The 21,278-nt window shown below is 35.3% G+C and overlaps 1 protein-coding gene and 1 long non-coding RNA gene across 3 annotated transcripts in view; both read right to left on the minus strand.

The window, feature by feature from the left end:
* Positions 1-21,068, minus strand: part of LOC134743257 (uncharacterized) — an 89,331-nt gene extending 68,263 nt beyond the window's left edge. Inside the window, exon 1 of the long non-coding RNA XR_010128001.1 lies at positions 20,932-21,068. This is a non-coding gene — a long non-coding RNA (uncharacterized LOC134743257). The remainder of the gene's footprint in view (positions 1-20,931) is intronic.
* On the minus strand, positions 3,485-12,366 carry LOC134743225 (uncharacterized). 2 transcript variants are annotated; one of them, XM_063676626.1, is made up of 6 exons: positions 9,499-10,330; positions 8,945-9,063; positions 8,125-8,265; positions 6,607-7,320; positions 5,960-6,119; positions 3,485-4,621 (listed from the first exon to the last, which is right to left on the minus strand). In XM_063676626.1, the coding sequence occupies exons 1-6, from the start codon at positions 9,560-9,562 to the stop codon at positions 4,113-4,115; spliced, it is 1,707 nt and encodes a 568-aa protein (XP_063532696.1). In that variant the 5' UTR covers positions 9,563-10,330; the 3' UTR covers positions 3,485-4,112. The 2 variants fall into 2 exon arrangements, 1 of the variants encoding a protein (XP_063532696.1); XR_010127998.1 differs by lacking the exons at positions 3,485-4,621; positions 5,960-6,119; positions 6,607-7,320; positions 8,945-9,063 and having other exon boundaries at positions 7,733-8,265; positions 9,499-12,366.
* Positions 21,069-21,278: the final 210 nt, after the last annotated feature.

A 21,278-nucleotide genomic window follows, 5' to 3' on the forward strand; every position in this document is an offset into this window, starting at 1 on the left:
ACATTTATTTAAGATGCTATGTTATTTTGAAGAACCCTTTGATTGAGCCTTTCGATCGGTACAGTAAAATTGAAAGGTTTTTTTTGTTTTTCACATTTAGCGGTATAGTAACAGTTAAGCTATGTCAGCTCATATTCAAGCGCGCGTGCACCGCGATTTGATCTGATTAGCCAAAACCCATATCCGTAGGAACGGATCAACGGGACGCCAGTCCCGCCTGAACCATTGTACAGTTAACTGGTTATTTTAATATACGGAGTCGAATATAAAAGTGATTATTATTCAACACTAAAATACCTATTTAAATACTATTTACCCTCTAGCCACTATACAGAAGTACCGTCAGCGGGATCCGGGAATCGAACCCGCTTTAGAAGTACTAAAAAAGCGGGTTCGATTCCCGGATCAGCCAGGCGACTTTTTTCAAATTCTTTGAATGTAGTTCGTATTGTTTTTAAATAAATATAGAAATGAAGCTATTTTTACTTCCACTCGTCAAATATTTGGTGACAACTCGCCAAATATATCGAAACACAACCTTATTCCCATGGCAAGAAAGGTGTGTTGCGACATATTTGGCGACTTTGGCTGGCTATTTGAAGCTGACTGTACCTACTATTTCAAAGTTAAATGGATGCGAATGGATTAGAAGTATGACCATATATTTGACGAGTAGAAGTAAAAATAGCTTCCTTTCATTTTTATTTCAAAACAATACGAATTGCAAATAATTAAGAAAAATCGCCTGGCTGATCCGGGAATCGAACCCGCTAAATGTGAACAAATAATAATAATTAGCATACCGTCAGGTAACAAGCAAAACTCACTAACTACTGAAAAATAATTAAACAAAAATCAACCTTATTCGCATAATATTACGGTTCACTATGGCTATGAACTTGTGGTGGTACTTAGTGACTTTTGCTTATCACCCGACGATATATCTACCTGCTGTTAACCTAACCTAACCTAACCTAAGTACTGGTAATAACCAACAACAGTATAACGTGACCCACCCCGTGCAGTTCTGTACCTTACTGTCAATATTATAGTGACAACGCTATTCATACATCAGGTCACTACTTACATGCAAGGTGTTTCCTAACACAACAATCTAGCGCCACTTGCACCATCCTACTAACTAATGAGGGGTTAACCGGTTAACCCCTCATTAGTTAGTAGGATGGTGCAAGTGGCGCTTAGGGCCACAACTGTAGTTACATATCGTTTAAATAGAAACTAAACTTATAGCCACGTCAAATTAAGCCGAAAATATCAATCAGCGGAAATAATTCGTGTTGTTTTGAAAATTGGTATAGTTATTTATACCTTGTGGTGTCCAGATAAACATACTAAAAGTCCTCGAGGGTGTAGGGGGGGGATTTTCCAAACCACGAATTATATCCGCAGATTTTTTATTTTTTTTTGGGTTATTAGCATATTATCACTGCATGAACAAAACTGTTTTCATAATGAGGGCTATTCCCATCAATAATCATTACATATTTACCGTAATATAACATTTGATTACTTCCTGTAAAATAAAATACGAACAAAAATATGTTTAAAATAGGAATTGTTAACACTGTAATGTTCCACGGCCCTTTTGAACTTAATTTACTAAACTGAGTTAGGGTATGCATTACCTGCATAAGTAATTGTAATCATACTTACTATTACTACAAATTATTAAATCTTACTCTAGTTGGGTTAATTAAATCGGTTTACTGAGTACGATATGATACTCAGGAAGATTAATGTTATGCCCAATGACTACACAGTTGCACAAAAACGGATACTGCATGGTGTCTTGATCAATGTATATGTGTGATGATTGTAATGAGTCCAGTACATTATAAGCATGGTAATGATTATCAAAACCAATTGTTTGTAAAGGCTTAGCCTTGAAACTAATCTTAGACACTCCATCAACATATATGTCATCAATTTTGGAAAAATAAATGTTTTCTTCATTAATAGCAGTAACTATTACAGAATTTACTTGGTAGCGCTCGGAACACTTTGCCGCCCAACTCACTTTATATAATTTTGTAATATCTGACCATTGCATTTGATCTAAAATCTGTTTACATTCACTAACTGGTACTTCTGCTTGGCCCCCAAACGAAAGAGGCGAACGAATAGTTTCTTTCAAGAATATGTCATTTAACATCAACTGATGCTTTCGAGCTACTGTCAGTGTCATGTTAATTCGGTTATTTGTTGATTTTGCAGCTAACTTGTTGAAGCGATGTTTAGCTTCGTAGCGCATTGAAGACAGAAATCTCAAGGGACCAAAACGTAACATTGCCGAATGATAGTGCAGTAAATTGTGAAATTTAGGCTTAAGACTTTGGTTAAACAGTGTGATGTACATTTCGCAAAAGTCAGCGATCATATACTTAAAATAGTCTATTTGCTCAGATACAAAACGGGGTGACATAATAAAATCTAAAACAGTCATTAATTGAATATACAGTTGCCAATATTTATTATGTCTTGGAATGAAATCACCAAACATTACACCAAAATACTTGCAAAATGTGCTCATTTCGGCAGCATTTAAACGTATATTGCCTTTTCGTAAATTGGACATGGCCAGCGTGACGGGCTTATCTTTTTTATCGGGACCGTATTGAAATGAGGAAATTTTGTTATTAACAATATCAATTGTAAGATATTTCATTTTGTCTACAAAAACCACAAGTAAAGAGCACATGACGTATTTGGCACAGCCTTCGTGCATGTCATGCATTACATCAAAACCCATTTGCGAAAATAAATTAAAATTTTCTATGTCGAGCCATATACATTTTTCTTTGACGCCTGTCAGAGATGAATTATTCGTTTTTAAATCATCCTGGTAATTTGACTCGGTCCTTAAGAGAGATTCATCTTCATAAACCTGATTAGCCATGACTTTTTTCTCTACTTTGCATGTTCTGCAAGGAAAATTGCTTGAAAAACTCTCAACAAATCCTAAAACACTATGCAAGCCTAAATTATCTCCTAAAATTAATGACAACTCAAAGTAAATTGTGCCCTTGAAATCTGGCAAATCAAAAACTATTCCATGCTTAAATAAATCATTAAACTGGTCAATCAGGGGCTGAAATATTATACGATTCCCAAATTCCACTCTGTCAGTGGAATGATAGAGTAAGACTAAAAATATGTTACCTAACAGAGAGGCACAATAGTACGGCAGGCAAGGAAGAGAAATGTATGCGGCTCCTAGTTTGTGCACACCACTATGACTACCCAAAGGGTTCAAAGTCTCGAAATCGTCAATTTGCAAAAATATGGGCATGACTATCTTATCTCCATGATCTTTCTGTCTCCAAAATGAACCATGCATATAATGCTCTATACTGTTTGACGTGTCATGAGCCATCAGTTTTTTCATAGCATCGATGGTCTCATGAAGTATGTTAGGCAACGAAAAAAATTTGTGCAACACATCTCTAATAGGTATTTTATGGGCTATGCACTCTACTGCTTGGTAATAAGTTTTACCTTTTTTTTTTACGTAATCAAATCGTCGCCCTACAGTATAAGGCTCAGGATTAACTAAAGTACCCTTACTTTCAAAGAACTGATGTCGTTTATAAGTTGAACTAAACATCTCTAGATCGGTTGTCAGTTTTGCTACGGCAGAGCTAGATGTTACTGGTAACAGAGGTCTGATTGACATAGTGAACATGTTGTGAATACCGCTATAAACTGTATCTAGCACATTGTTCGGCAAATGGGGATTACTATACAGGGATGAGAAAAGTTGACCTAAACTGTCGCTTAGCGGCGGTGTGTTGTGTTTGCTATCACTCTGTATAGTACTATTATTTTCTTTAATTTGAAACTCGGTTGCGCTACACACATTATGTAATGGATCATTATTCACGGGAGAGGTCTCTTGTCCAATAGCAAAATCCTGTACACTTGAAGCCTGTTGTAACATAGAAGAATCTGAATGTTCTTTCAAATAATGACGCCTAAATGAATTGTAGAGTTGATAAGTTCTCCCACAATCCATGTTTGGACAAATATAACATTTACCTGGATGATAAAATGTAAAATGGGTTTTAAATTGCTTCATTTGGACAAAAGACCTTTTACATATTGCACACAGCACCATCGTGCCTGTTAGAAACAGAAGCAAGCAAATCTAGCATAGGAGTGCCTTCAGTGTCAAACTTGCTCTTCATTACATATATACTTCTTTGGATAAACATCCAGACTGGGGCACAATCTTTTGAATATGGTAAGTCTAATGCCCATAGAATCTTAAAAGTATTTGAAACAGCTTTACAAATGCTGGGAAACGTGTACCTGATGTCTTCAGAGATTATTAAATCATACTGCGTAACATCCTGCCAGCAAGCCCCAACAGCAACCAAATATGGAAGAACAGGCAATTTTTTTTCCTGCAATGTGGCCTTCCGTTCACTGAAGTGGCTTTGAAGGTCCGATGTAGATGGCACCAAGCTTAAAAACGCGTTGCTTACTTCTAATCTAGACGGGTTCCAGGGTTTTCTGACTCCTTTCACGGGAACAGTGTGCATTTGTTTCAGCAACAGGGGAACTGCCAGAAAAGTCGCAACATTCGCTTGTTCCTCCCCCGCTGCAAAAATAATTAATACTTAGTATGGTTAACGGTTACTTAAGGTAAAGTTTCTATTGAGTAAAATTCGTCATCTCCTCTATCTATAGTACCTACTTCACTTCCAGCCGGGCTAGCACATGATTGGCGCGAGAGTATCTCGCCGCGACATAGACTACCCGTCGCCTTTAAATTCATACAGTTAGTAAAAGACGGGTAGTCTATCTCGCGGCGAGATACTGTCGCATCAATCATGTGCTCGGCCTACAGGTGTCGTTAAAAAAATCTACCCTGTATATAATATGTTATTTTCATCACACTTGCTCGAAAAAGATCTAATATCATGCAGGTGTACTAAAGGACAAAGGCCTATATTGTTCCCGCAGGAGTTATGGATTGTGAAAAAAAGGTGTAACTCTCTAGGGAGTTACAGCTTTTTTTTTATTATGTCATAACTACTACTATTACTACTTAATATGAACCAAGTAGGTATACATGAGTTTTACTTTTAAAATACTGACGTTTATAATTAGATATTTCGGTTAATTAATTTAATAGCTGTTCAAAATAATATTCTTACTCAATTTTCAATCGTGGCTGAATGCCGGATGGGTATGTGCCTTAGATGCCTAACTTGGCAAAAAATCACAATATGGCGGACGAATGTTTGAAATGTCACCGTATTTAAGAATTTTTTCGCATAAAATTTAGTTTTTTCTTCGCAAGTGTGATTCTGTGTTACTCCGGGAGTAAGAATATTAACAAACTCGAGCCCCTTGCAAGAACTTGAACGTTATGCTTAGGTACTTACTTCTATATAATCTATATGGCTGAACAAATAAAACGTATGTACCAGGGTGGTTCACGTGTGTATGGGAAAAATTCAAGCTCTACCCCCTTATTTTGTTGATCAATCACAACTTTATCTCAACTACAATTTTTATTCCCATAATTTGAAAATGCGATTTATAAGTTATTAAGTAAAAAAACATTTTTATTTCAAATTTTTATGAATTTTTAGGTGAATTTAAAAAAATCTACCTTTTGAAAAATTACAAAAAATAGAAATGAAATTGTTTTTTTTTTTACTTCAAAACTTATAAATCAAATATTCAAATGGTGTGTAAACAGATACATAAATAAAAATCTAAATAATAAATACGCATCCTCTTGTAGTTAAAGTTACAAAATTGGGAATATTTTTTCAGCAAAATGAGTGTAACAAAATAAAACAAAAGGTTTTTTAGAGCCACCCTAGTATGTACAGTGTATGCAATTTCGAAGCTCACTGTACATACTGTATTTACATATAGAGGCAATAAAGACACTATTTGACAAAAAAACGATAATATAACTTACAAGTTGCAAGATCCAAAACAGTTTGAATAGAAGTGTCAGGTCGTGTTAGCTGTTGAGCCTTCTCATCTAGTAATGATAGCAGGCGACCTTTCACTACCGGGAAATTTTCTTCGAACTTTCCTTCTATTTCAGGGTATATTTTGTCAAAGTCACTGGCCAGCTGAAAATAAACAGAAATCAAACATTTGTTATTCAATTAGAGCTTAAAAGCTCTTTCACAAAATCAAAAATGTTGCTAGTCATCAATCATCATTCATAATCATACAACGAGAAATGTTGCTAGTGTATATATGAGTATTTAAAATGAAAATCAATAACCCGACTGCATAATAATAATATAATCTACTAGCCCGCGACTCCACCCGCCACAGATAGACACACTTTCGCATTTATAATATTAGTATGGATTTACTCGCAAAACTGAGACAAATGTAATGACACCTCATATGTTAAACTCCGCTAAATGGTTTAGGCAGTAGAGCGTGCCAAATAATTAAAGATACATACATACATACGCTTTAAAAACTTAACCTCCTTTCTGCAGTTGGGTATAAAAATAACTTAACACAAATTGATGACTTCTGCCTGGTGATGTCATGAAGTCTGGCATGAAGACACTTGATTGATTAGTATTATCATTGACTCACCAATTCATAGCCCCAAGGACATTGCAGTGCTGGGAAGATGCTCAAATAACTAACATGGTCGCCTTCTTGCAGTGCAGCCATGCGTTCATGTAGACAACTGTTCCATTTTGTTTCTACCAATTCTCTCGGTGAAGAAGAGTGCTTCAACCACTGCACGGTATCTTTTTCAGAGTCTTGATTGGTACTTATTGTTTGAAAGGTGTCAGGAAAAGGTCTAACCCGTGCATTAGAAGATTTGACAGCAGATTTTTTTCTCTTGTTTTGGTCTCCGCTGCTGTCGCTGCTCTTGTCGCTATTACTGCTGTTACGACTTCTGCTGCGGCTGCGGATTTCTGCATTTAATTTTCTGCGTACTGTTATTAATCGGTTCACTATCAGGCCACTGGCCTGGATAGCTTTTCCATCAACAAGACGAAAAGGATTATAATATACCCCCTTTGTTTCACCTGGGAAAAGCTTTATAATTTCTGATGTCCACGTATCCCAGGTTTCTTTTCGTATTGGGTCAGTGTTTTCTTTCAATTTCCGCACCTCAGCCTCAACAATAAGGGCCGTCAGTATCTTTCGGTCACTAGACGATAATACTTTTTTATTGATTAGAGGTTTCCCAATACTGGATGTCTCTAAAATTTGTTTAAGATTTCCGCCAGTTATAGCCCCTATGAGTTTGCTTGCATCTATAAACTGTAAATCGTCACAATTGATGTCCCATTCCTGAAAATCAAGTAAGCACTAAGTTACTAAAGAACTAGAAGTCACGTCATGTGGGTATTTACTATTTGGGCACAATCATAATATTTACATAAAATAAATACATAAAATAAATATTTGGAGACAATCTTATTCAGAAAATCAACCTAGTCCCAAACTAAACGTTATTTATTTATTTTAGACTTAAAAACAAAACATTCATATTGACTACATATGATAGAAATAGCTTACACTTTTAATCTTTTGGATAGTAAAAAACCGGCCAATTGCGAGTCGGACTCGAGCACCGAGGGTTCCGTACTTTATAGTATTTGTTGTTATAGCGGCAACAGAAATACATCATCTGTGAAAATGACAACTGTCTAGCTATCACGGTTCATGAGATACAGCCTGGTGACAGACAGACAGACGGACAGCGGAGTCTTAGTAATAGGGTCCCGTTTTTACCCTTTGGGTACGGAACCCTAAAAATATATGATTATAATTAAATGTATTATAAATTAGTCGGAGTAATTCGTATTAAAATAAGTTGAAATAATTTGACCCAAAATAATAATGTACCTTAATATAATTATTCTGTGAAATGTATTTATTTCCTGGCCTACTTGTAATATGGGTACTAGTGACGATATAAATACTTATATAGTTTAATACATAGAAAACACCTAAGACTCAGGAACAAATACTCGTGTTTATCACACAAATATTTGCCCTGACCGGGGATTGAACAGACAGTTGACTCCCTCTGCATAACAAAAACATGATCCACCTTAAATACAGAGTAAAGATAAATATTATTATAATTACCAATAATTCAGTTGATGTTGTAACAACAGAGGATGTACTAGATTTTTGGCTACTTGATGGAATCACAAAGGAGTCTTGCTTTTTAATTGGAGCTATAACTTGCTGTACATCTACATCCCTCGGATCTTTTGTAACTCCTCTCTATAAAATAAAATTAGGAGTGATTAATTTAACCATAATGCCCATTCACATTATTTTATTTATTTTTATTTATTTATCAAATGGCACTATTTAATTGTTAATGCTTAGTTTATTGATGAAAATACAAAAGTCGCTGTATGTATGCTTATAAGATTTGAGGAGTTCCCTCAATCCCTAAGAATCCATCATCAGACTTAACCTTGATAAAAAATTCTTTATAAATCTTACTGGCTTAGTAAACATAACGAAGAGGACAAATCGTCAAAGTGAACTATGCATCGTTAAAGAGTTTCGTTTTGATCATCATCAGCAGTTCCACTTCATTAAATGTCAGTTTTTCTGAACGTGAATACTAGATTCATTAATGAAAATACAAAAATCGCTATATGTATGCCTATAAGATTCAAGAATTTTTCCCTGGATTCCTCATGGATCCCATCATCAAAACTGGGTTTTGACAAAAACGGGACCAACTTGGGACTATACACATTCAAACAAAAAAACAATTTTCCAAATCGGTTCACCAATGACGGAGTTATGACGTAACATACATACAAAAAAAAAAACGGTCGAATTGATAACCTCCTCCTTTTTTGAAGTCGGTTAAAAATTGATTCAAAGTAATGAAAACATCTAAATTTTGAATCAAGTAGGTATACGAAAAAATGAAACTGCTCACGCGTTCTCTCTCACGGTCTAACGCCATACGCAGTTTCCCTTTTTGAACTGCTGCCGGGACCAATAACGACAACTCATGGTCGTTTGCGTTCAATAAAAAATCGAGATCCGCGCCCTGATCTATAAGCATAGAGATAAATAATAAGTACTGCATATTGCATAAATTTAACCCACTACACTGCACTGTCATGGCGGTAACAATGCCGGCAATATTTTTGCAGATATATTTGTCCATGGGGCTTCAAAGTGCCATAATTTCATTGCAACGTGTATTTTCCATGATTTCAAGAAAAATAAGAAGTAAATGGCCATTTCGATGGAGCTATAATGTCTACAACAATACATTGCTTTATTTGGGCAGTCGTGTAAAAAAAAATGGTCCAACATTGCAATTCAAAAATAACCTAAAAATAATTGTTTTAAATTCGATTTAAGAAATCTTCGACTTCGAATAGTTTATTAGGATGAAACAAATATCGATTAGCAACGACAGTCACATTACATTAACTACAATAGTAACTAGTTAGAACTATGTAAATACAAATTATAACTTACCGTTTAGCGATCCAAAAAGGTGTATCAAATCACAGTTGAACAGAAACACACTTAAGTCGTCCATCCTTTATATTTACTATTTACCTATAACTGTCTTAACTTTAAAGAAACTATTTCCTTATATTTTTAACAACGTGAACGGTTCGTTGTTTGAAAAGACAATAATAATCACTAAATAAATACGTTCCGTTGTTAGCGATTTGTCACGCATCCTAACCGTACGAATGTTGCCAGCGAAATGAACGATTCTTTTGTCAATTTTGCAAAGGACTAGTCAACATCACTATTTTAACAAAGTTAACATTGTGTTTCTAGCAATGCTTATATTATTTCGCAATGTAAAAGTTGTGAAATTATTAACTTGAGAAATTTTTCCCTTGTAAATTCCGCAATTCTAACATTGCGACTTGAGCAATCAAATACCTTTCTTAGAATTCCGTTTTTAGGGTAAAGGCATTAGTAAGTAGGTACTAAGTACAAATAATAATAATTAAGTACGTTGTTCCTTATAAAAAACTGCAAACCTGGAGAGTGGAGTCATAGCACGGTACGCTTATCACCATGCCTGTCACGTTCTAACAAGTATGTGAGTGCGAAAGTGACGGACTTAGTGATAGGGGAAACCATGCTGTGCGGGCAGCACGTAGTACGTACAGAAGGTTATAATTTATTATGTGTGAGCATTTGACAGATTCAAAGAGCAGTTAGATTAAAAACTATTTTAGGTAATAATTGCTTATCTAGAGAGATCGGTGCGGGCGGGTTGTGAGCGCGGCGCTGGCGGGCCGCGAGCATGACGTTGTCACTGACGCTGTCGCTAAATCTAGAGCCCGCGCAGCATGGTTTCCCCTATCACTAAGTCCGTCACTTTCGCACTCACATACTTGTTAGAACGTGACAGGCATGGTGATAAGCGTACCGTGCTACGACTCAGACAAAATTAATACAGCCGCCTTGAATAGCCGCCGAATAGTAAATCATATTTTTACTTCTAGCGCCTAAACTATTGAGTGGATTTCAATCAAATAGACATCAGTAGATCCATAATTAGTACACGAGTGCTATGCAATACAAATTTACTAAAATAAGTGGAGGAAAAATGTGTAAAACTTAAAAATGTGACTACAAAAACAGATTTTAGGTCTTAAATGGGGTTTAAATAATAGTGACAGTAATGAAATTTGACACCTACAATTTCAGGGATCCCTGTTTGCGTGTCATAAAATTGGAGCTTCGGGTCCACGGGGATCAAACGCCATCTTGAAAAGTATAAGTCTTTTTTGGTTTTTCTTTTTTTCTCGGAATATCTGGGTTTAATGTGAATACTGTGTATAGCGAAACGAAAGCTTGTTAAATTCCACATTAAAAAGTTATACAACACCATGTCCCAAAAACGAAGCCTTTTTCTAGAAATTACCAATTTTTGGAACACAAACACATTATCTACCCAACCACGAAAAAAAAAATGTGTGGAAACTTGTAAGCTTCCCTTGTAACTTGTAAGCCCTATTTGATAGTTTGTATGGAGATCAAACCTTTTTTTGAGTACAGGACTAAGAAGTCTTTGTATGAAGGCATATTATTAGAATACAAGAAAAGTAATTTAAGCGTTTTTAAATATTCATCCCTTAAAAGAGTTAAAAAGGGGTTGAAAGTTTGAATTCATTACAAATGCTTATTGAAATTTCTCAGAAAGGCATTGTATAATATTACAAAAAAGGTTATTTCAACGTTCTTAATAATTCTACCCTTAAGGGTGTTAAAAAGGGGATGTATATAAGTTTATATGTAGTACAAGTTTTCGTTTTAGCTAGGAACATGAAACTTGGTAAAAGGGCATTATATTAAAATAGACGAAAACTGATTGCACCGTGTTTGAAAAGTTTGTATTAATAAAGTTTGCAGTGGGAGCGAACATTTTTTTTAAATAGTGGACTTGAAAATCTGAGTGTTGAGAGGGTTTATATCGAGAACAATTTTTTTCAGCTAGGGGCTTGAAACTTTGTACTTTGTGAAAGACAAATTTCATGCGCTGTATAATTATTAACAAATGATTTACCGTCCCTACTGATATCTTTTGCTGCATAATGTTCTATGCTCATTTAAAATATATAACCACCAACATACAAATCCACGCGTACGAAGTCGCGGGCAACAGCTAGTATATTTAATATGTCTTAACCGTTTCAACGCCAAGCAGCGAAGTAATTCGACGTGACTCAGACCAGACGCCAAGCAATAAACCAAATGTATGGTTTTCTAATAGGAGCAAATGTCGTGGCGTCAGTGGTACGACTTTCCGCTGACGTGATTTTCCGTCTTTGGCGGTGAAAAGGTTAAAACAAAAACCTATTATTGGATTATTTACCCTTGTAACACCTGCAAACATTGTAAATCAACTTAAAATTTGTAGTTAAGAGTTCTCTTTTGTGATTTTGACAAAGGCTCTCTCAAAGTTGCTAAAATCACAAGGTATTAATCAATGTGGTTGTGAACACTGTCAACCTCCAAACTTTAGCCGTGTAGATTCCGCAGAGTTCTATTTTGTTATTTTGACAAAAGCTCTTGAAGTTGCTAATATCACAAAGTAAAAAACAATGTGGCGGCCAACATTGCGAACCGCACAAAACTTAACTGTGAAGATTTCGCAGAGTTATTCTTTGTTATTTTGACAAAGGTCCTCAAAGTTGCTAACATTACAAGGTTTAAATCAATGTGGTTGTGAACACTGTCAACCCTCAAACTTTATCCGTGTAGATTCCGCAGAGTTCTATTTTGTTATTTTGACAAAGGCGCTTAAAATTGGTAATGTCACAAAGTAAAAAACAATGTGGCGGCCAACATTGCGAACCGCACAAAACTTAACTGTGAAAATTTCGCAGAGTTATTCTTTGTTATTTTGACAAAGGTCCTCAAAGTTGCTAACATTACAAGGTTTAAATCAATGTGGTTGTGAACACTGTCAACCCCCAAACTTTAGCCGTGTAGATTCAGCAGAGTTCTATTTTGTTATTTTGGCAAAGGCTCTTGAAGTTGCTAATGTCTCAAAGTAAAAAACAATGTCGCGGCCAACATTGCGAACCGCACAAAACTTAACTGTGAAGATTTCACAGAGTTATTCTTTGTTATTTTGACAAGGGTCCTCAAAGTTGCTAACATTACAAGGTTTAAATCAATGTGGTTGTGAACACTGTCAACCCTCAAACTTTATCCGTGTAGATTCCGCAGAGTTCTATTTTGTTATTTTGACAAAGGCGCTTAAAATTGGTAATGTCACAAAGTAAAAAACAATGTGGCGGCCAACATTGCGAATAGCACAAAACTTAACTGTGAAAATTTCGCAGAGTTATTCTTTGTTATTTTGACAAAGGTCCTCAAAGTTGCTAACATTACAAGGTTTAAATCAATGTGGTTGTGAACACTGTCAACCCCCAAACTTTAGCCGTGTAGATTCAGCAGAGTTCTATTTTGTTATTTTGGCAAAGGCTCTTGAAGTTGCTAATGTCACAAAGTAAAAAACAATGTCGCGGCCAACATTGCGAACCGCACAAAACTTAACTGTGAAGATTTCACAGAGTTATTCTTTGTTATTTTGACAAGGGTCCTCAAAGTTGCTAACATTACAAGGTTTAAATCAATGTGGTTGTGAACACTGTCAACCCCCAAACTTTAGCCGTGTAGATTCCGCAGAGTTCTATTTTGTTATATTGACAAAGGCTCTTGAAATTGGTAATGTCACAAAGTAAAAAACAATGTGGCGGCCAACATTGCGAACCTCACAAAACTTTACTGTGAAGATTTCGCAGAGTTATTCTTTGTTATTTTGACAAAGGTCCTCAAATTTGCTAACATCACAAGGTATAAATCAATGTGGTTGTGAACACTGTCAACTCCCAAACTTTAGCCGTGTAGATTCCGCAGAGTTCTGTTTTGTTATTTTGACAAAGGCTCTTGAAGTTGCTATTGTCACAAAGTAAAAAACAATGTGTCGGCGAACATTGCGAACCGCACAAACTTTAACTGTGAAGATTTCGCAGAGTTATCTTTTGTTATTTTGACAAAGGTCCTCAAAGTTGCTAAAACCACAACTCACAAATCACACGTTGTGCAATGAGCAAAGCCAAACTATGTTAAATTCGCATTTTTAACTATGCTATTATGACAAGGCATCGAAAAATTGATAGTTTAACAACATTTTTATTGTTAGTTTCGCAATAATTGCGTTTCGCAAAAAAAAAGTTGCTGCGCTAGCAAAGGCTAGGTTGTCAATGTCCCAAAGTAGTTTTGTGTTTTTATCAATAATTCGTTCGCAACGTAAAACTGCAGCCTTGTCTCCGGATTTTTCTCTGAGTGCATGTATCACTGGCCCACCCTGTATAAAAGGCAATCCCGGGCAGCAGGGCCTGATTTACCCACAGGCTAATAAGGCTAAAGCCTAGGGCGCAAGGACCACGGGGGCGCGCAAGGGGGCGCGGCGGCGGCTCTGAGTTGAGACAAGCGGGGGGCGGATATACATAGTCAGCCTAGGGCGGTCAGAACTCTAAGTCAGGCCCTGCCAGGCAGCCTTTTCCATGTGGACGCTAATCTAGAACCGTTTTCTTCCACCAGTCATAGGTTCTAGTTCAGTGTGGTCAGTCCACTGCCACCTAAGCTGTGTAAACTGGTTGAGCTATGTTGTCGATCTTGGTTTTCCTTGATAAGAAGGCCACCAACATGGCGGTTAGGCGCTTTGGCCCAGAGCACAGACAGGTATAGAGGACATTCTTAGAGGGGGCCTTTGATCAATAATTGAACTGTCTTTAGGCTTGTATGATCGTAGTAGCTATGAAAAGGAAATCAGTTTCAGAAAGAAAAATAAATAACTCGAAGAAGAAAATGCTTACAAAACTGTAATCAATAAAAAGCTATGAGTAATCAGTCCTAATTGCAAAGCTGATTGACTAGGCACTAAATAGCAATAATAGGCAATTGATAATGTTAAGCAAGGCGAATAGAACGTTAATTGAACTCTTGGATGTTAATTTGTTTAGGTTTTTATAATTTCCTTGACAAAGAAGGTAAATGCATATAATTATCATACCTTATTATATTATACACCTATTTAGTAAAAACGCATAGTCCTCAGATATTAGGATACGTGTAAACTACTAACTAAATCAGCCATATTTGTATGTGTTTCCATTATGGGGCTTTCTATGAAAAGGGACCTTATTGTCGATGGCGCTTACGCCGCACAGCGTCGCGCGGCATTGTATTTATATCAGAGCATCATTTATAATGGCGTAAGCGCCATCGTCAATAAGGTCCCTTTTTATAGAAAATATCACATATTATGGCATACGTGTTTATAGTATTTTTGTCTATTTCTACTTTCTTTGTACAATAAAAGGGATAATAGAAATACAAAAAAAAAACATAAAATGTTTTTAATTATAGCATGTAATTATTAATACAGCAATAATTTTATTCTCGTTTGCAGTTATTTCTCCAACTGAACAATACAATAATTTAACAACGACTACATAAAGCCACACAAATACAAACTCTTCGTGGACGCCATAAGCTCCTCTCATGACGTATTATCAATATTATTATGGTGCTGTTAATGTCAATATATTGGAGGCCGTTCCCTTTTGTCTCTGCGTTATCTGCGTAATCTGGCATTACGCAAGTCTTCAGTTGAGCGGACTGAGGACTTAAAGCGGTCACGGCCGGCCGTCGCTCCGCAGCCCTAGCATGCGATGGAAATTGATGAAAACTAACTACTCCTTGCTGGCGGGACGGGAAATTTAATTGGCAGTTATCGGTGACGGGGCGAGGTAGAGAACTAAAATTGGCAAAATTGCAATGTATATAGTTTATGCTTCGCAGGACTGAGCAGGCCCAAATATTTTGATTCAAAACAAAACAAATACAAAAAGATGGTCGATAGTGATATTAGTGATGTGATGTCACTCCTAACGGACACAAGAGTGGGATACAAAGAATTATTAAAACGCGAAAGCGGAGAATAAGTGCGAAATAATTACTTAGTTTAGCCTTAGTTTTGACAGCTGGAGTAGATGGCGCACCATAACTTCATTAATATATACGTACTAACATGATCTGAGACAAAAGTTATTCAAAAGGACATACGAGAATATCTACATATAGGGAACAATAACTCTTATACACAAGTAAAATTTTAACCCAAAAGAATGCCTATTATTCCTATCCTATCCACCACCATACCAAAGATCAACACAAAAATAATCCTAATTCCTAATCCAACTACGTCCTGTTCTTTGAACAAATATAAACAATAGATGTAAAATCCTTATTAAAATGCAAAATTCATTAATTATAACTAAACTCACGTTCCAAACTTTCAAACACCTACAGAATCGTTAAAACAAGCGGCAGAGCTCAAGGCTCAACCGCATATCATAATATGTCGACCACACATGACAAGCATTCGAATAACATAAATCATGGGAAGTTTCGTACAGCTAACACTGTTGATACCATAGATTAGTATATGTTATGTTGATACGTATCATATATCCATATGTCAAAATCTACCAAACGGTTACGCTGCCTATAGAGTCATTCTCTGAGAATATGTCTGCGGTTGCGTCTAATTTCCAACGCCTCTTTTCATACATTTTGTATGGATCGCGGCCAGGGGTCGGAAACCGGTATTTGCTCCATACAAAAATACCGGTATTATTACGTTCTTTTTCGTTCTTTTGTTTATAATTTCATTTTTAATGAGACGTTTTAATAATGCAAAATTGTTTCCTAAATACATGATTCAGTCCTACGTAATGAGCATAAAAAAATTCAAAATATTCGGCTATTTCGGGGTTTTTAAAAAATACCGGCTCCGAGCCCTGGTCGCGGCAATTAGACCGCAGACATATTTTTTTTAAAAGGACCCTATAGCGTGCCAATGAGTTATACTCAGGTAAGTACTTTGGTAACAGTACAAATAAAAGGCTCTGGGTCAATCCACGGTGACTCAAGTTACTTCATAGTCACTATACGTAGTATACGTGAGGATGTTGTCGTATATTTCAAATCTATTGCTGCCTATATCGATAACTTGGTAATAATATCACAAAGGACATCAGTGTGAATAATAATTCAAAGTACTTTGTGATCAGACTACACTACTAAGATCTTATTCACGACGATTGACAAAGCAAGGATTTTGATTCCGTCTCGACAATACGTAACCGCATCCTTTTAATCGGCTGACAGGATCAACTGCAGGTAGCAAGTAGCGACCTAACACCGAGATATGTGCATGCCAGAATGTTCGAATTTACGATAGAGCGCAGTCTCGTACCGATCGTATGAGTATAAGGTATTATACAGAGGTGAATGATTACACACACATAGTAGGTACTAATCGCAAAAACAGTATTGAATGAATGAATGTGACTTACGCGTACGATATTAAACTTAAAAAATAAAATAAAAAACCTTGAAGAAACTTTTTGATGCATTTTGCAGTTGCAAAAACGAATACCTACTGAATTTCAAAATCTCGCTGTCACTAGGATGATTTTGTTGTTGTTTCGGCTCAATAAACAACATTGTGAATAAAACCTAAAACTGTTGTAGTTATCTTATCTTATAGTTTCGGGGGCCCTTGCGGATTACACTTCGACCCATAGGGATTTTTTGTGCAGTTACCCTCTAGGAAAGATCTGTCCGCTACTCAAGAGCTTTCCCTACCATCTCCATATTGATGATGATGGCCCTTATGGGTAGCGTTTTGAATTCCTTTGGTTCCAGATAGCCTGTTCCAAACTGTTGTAGTTAATAGTTAAGATATTGAAATTTACGTTAAACAATGATTTGCGCTGTTTTAATTACGTCAGCATAGCTTCTTCCAAAATAAACATTATTCAAAAGCAGCAAAAGCTAGAAAGACATGCGATAGCACTCGACTTTTTTATTTATTTGATAGAAGACTTATACAAGCGTGACAGAGTGGTCAGAAACAAGACAACGAAAATAATTTTGGCCCACGCTCATAATTATATTATTATTGCTGTCCCACTACTATTCAACTCGCTAAGTAATAGAAAAGAACATTCGCCATTGAATTAAATATTGGATTTGTAAATTGCTTTCGGAAACATATTCATTCTACACCAAGTCAGACGACGCAACGGAGCAACGCTGTTATGTCGTCGCCCAAATCTTAAATACTTACTTAATTTTTTGTGTTTTCTGTTTTGTATTTCACAGTGCCTTGGTAGTAATACTGTAATGCTGTGTAACTAATTTGAATAATAAAATAAAATTACGCAATCTAAGGAATTGGTAATTCGCGTTAAAATAAAAATTCATTCGCCTATGTTTCAGATAAATAAGTTTCATTTATTCTAATTCACTGGTTTAGGAGCCATTGACATTGACCTCATGAATTTTGGAAGACCTCTGGGTAAATACTCAAATTATACAATATCATATGAATATATAAATATTTGTTTGTTTCCCTGAATTCTACACCCCTCAGAAGTATTTCACTAACATGTTTGAGGAAAACCGTTTCAGTAAAATAATAAATTGTAGAAGGCAAAAGAAAAGACTAGAGCTATTAATAATACAAGTACTAATATAATTGTTATGATATACCTACAGTAAGAACGCTTTATACGAAGAAAACCTCGTTGACCAGCCTGTTCCTATCTCTATCGCACGCGCACAATTATATTCCTGTACCGCTCGTACAATGGCATTGACCGCCGGCATCATGAGTTGGTCATTCTTCATGAATGGAATTCATTCATAAAGTGGGTATGGGTATGCACTTTTGCAACTCGCTGTACCTAATATACTTGCACGATTATTTTGTTTTATAAAATGTACAAAACATAATGGGCGGTTTTTTTTCGTTGTAAGTTAATGAGAATCATGAGTTGCTAGGGATTTGTGAAATTTTAGTTTTTTTTCTACTTAGAATCATGAGCCCTATCGAATCTAGTATCTACTAAGTGAAAAAAAAGTGTCCCAATTTTTACCTATAACTATAAACGCTACTGCCATACTGCCTAAGAAAAGTAGCGTTATTAGAACAAAAAAAAATGAGACACTTTTTTTCACCTAGTAGACTAGAAAGGGCTCGGGGAAAAACCTAAAATTTCACGGATCCCTAACAACTCAGGATTCATGAACTTACAACGGAAAAAAACGCCCTAAATGTAAATTTTTTGTTTACAGTATGGTAAATATTGTACATTGCATCCTCTTACTATTTTATTGTATGATAACTTTAATAATGAATTAATTAGTTGTCTTATTCAAAATAAAAAGTTATATAAATAAGTTTTTAGTTTTTTATTATATTAGCTTATCAAAGAACATTAATGATTGATGAATTAATGATAATACCTATATTAAACGTTTTGCGAGTAAGTGAGTCACTCTCAAAGGCTTAAAAATGTTACACAATTTTGAAAGCCAGAAAAATAATATGGGTAAGTTTTTCAACTTTGTTTTTATGGTTGTTCATTGTTAAGTTCTTGTGAAATTCAGAAAATAAGGTAATTTTAAAAGCTTCTCCAATTATTTTAAATTTAAACGTTAATATGGATATTATATTAGTTATAACCATTATTCTACGTATGGTGTGTGTTATTAGTATTGTGCTGTAAATGCAAATATTAAATCTCTTTATATTTATTTTCCTCTGTACTAATTGTTTTACTTAGGTAGAAAAACTAAAATTATTAAATTCAACTATGTACTAGAAACATTAACTATATGTACCTAGTAGTGGTTATTGCATTGAATAGTTGGCTTAATTTTTTAATTTGCTGCATAATTATTACAAAAGGAATTAAAAATGGACAGCATCATTAGCAATTCATTTTAAAAACAACACTAACCTGTAATGCCTGAAATATAAATGGAAGTTTCCTTTCAACATCATTTGTTAGAAAGAGGTGTATATTAAACAGCACTCTAGTGGCTGGTATTGGTACTAATAATACTGTATAATTCATAAAATCTAAAATTAAAATATTTTTTCCCACATGTTACTTCGCAACTGACATGAAGTTAACAACATTGACACTTAAAATCCCTACTAATATTATAAATGCAAAAGTAACTGGATGTCTGTCTATTACCTCTTCACATGTAATCCGCTGAACCAATTTATATAAAATTTGTTATGGATATAGTTTGAGGCCTTGGCAAAGACACAGGACAGTTTTTATCAATCATCATTATTCAAAGATGCAGCCAAAAATTTAGTATCTATAGCACAAAAATAGACAAATTTACATATCTTAGGGTGGTAATTCCAACTGTCCAATGTCATTGAGTCTAGTGAGACGCACACACATTTTGCTTAATGAGAGAGTGCTCTCATTAAGCAAAATGTGAGACGCAATACACTTTGGACAAAGAAATTGGACAGTTGCAATACCACCCTAATACTTCACTTTGTGGTTTGTTATCCAATTGAGTGACTACACTGGCTACATTACTTTTGTTTACCAGGAAAATAACTGCAACGTGGTATAGCTGTCATTAAGTTAAAAATATAAGGCCACTTTAATTTACATAGGTTAAACATTTTGTTGTAAAATTATAATAAAAAATAAGGTAATAAGAATAGTTACAAAAATTTGCACAATGTCTATAATCGCAGACACCAGATTTAATAATACCGACTAAATTAAACAATGTAATATAAATAAAATGAAATAAAACTATGAAAACGGATTATATCGCGTGTATTGAATTTATAATACAACCCGACGTTTCGAACCCTTTACAGCGTTTGTGGTCAACGGGTAATCCGTTTTCATAGTTTTATTTCATGAGTAACTATCGCGGTAACCAAAGACAATATTATGTAGATATGCAGTTTTTTGGCATATTTAAAGAATTCAAATTGAGTAGGATTGTCTGATAATGTATTCGGAACGGAGATCTTAATAAAAACAGTGGACGTGTAACTGTCTTGCTAAAAAATAAAGTTTGTCAAGGTAAAACATGTAGATACAGATGTAGTGCATAATTATTTTCCTTCGTATTTTCACGGAAACGTACGAACATGTCTTGCTATTTTAGTCAGTCTTCGCACAAAAAGTACTGAGGTTGACCGAAGTAAAATACGAGAAAATACGATGGGAAAACAATTATGCACTACATTTGTACGAAGTTTAGTACTAATACCAGTTGAAGTTTTTTTTTACATATTTAAAGAATTCAAATTGAGTAAGATTGTCAGATATTGTATTCCGAACGGAGATCTTTATAAATGCAGTGTACTTGTAATTGTCTTCCTAAAAAACAAAGTTCGTTACGGTAAAAAAACAATGCTTACAACATCTACAAGGACCGTTGTTCAAATCAAACAATTTGTTTACTTGGCTCGTATTGTATGTCTGGTAAAATAATATATGTAATTTATATGTTACTCACCGAGATTGCTGGTTTTCTTACTTCACCCATAATCCTTCATTGAGCGTAGATTAGTTGGAAGAAAATCTAAGATTCTCTTCCGATGAAAATTCCAATGACGTATCGGCGTGGAGCGGTGAATTCAAATTTAATTTGACAGTTGAGTTGACAGTTCCATAGACAAAGTAAAAAATAGTGACGTTCTCGACGATGAACCTTGGATGAACCCTCAGATGAACCATGGATGAACTTTAATTTAGGGGTCCATATTTCCCATACGGAACCCTACGTTTACGAAAGAAAGTTAAGTGTGGTATACACGCTTCACACACAAATTCACTAGCAAAGAATATACTCTGTTCACGAGA

Source organism: Cydia strobilella, chromosome 7 (assembly GCF_947568885.1).
Source record: "Cydia strobilella chromosome 7, ilCydStro3.1, whole genome shotgun sequence".
In the NCBI taxonomy this organism is placed as follows: Eukaryota; Metazoa; Arthropoda; class Insecta; order Lepidoptera; family Tortricidae; genus Cydia; species Cydia strobilella.

Coding starts and splice junctions, on each gene's coding strand:
- LOC134743225 (XM_063676626.1), bottom strand. CDS start 9,562: ATGGACGACTTAAGTGTGTTTCTGTTCAACTGTGATTTGATACACCTT. Junction 8,266..8,944: donor TAGACCGTGAGAGAGAACGC/GTGAGCAGTTTC, acceptor TTTATTTTATAG/AGAGGAGTTACAAAAGATCC. Junction 7,321..8,124: donor CAACATCAACTGAATTATTG/GTAATTATAATA, acceptor CTTGATTTTCAG/GAATGGGACATCAATTGTGA.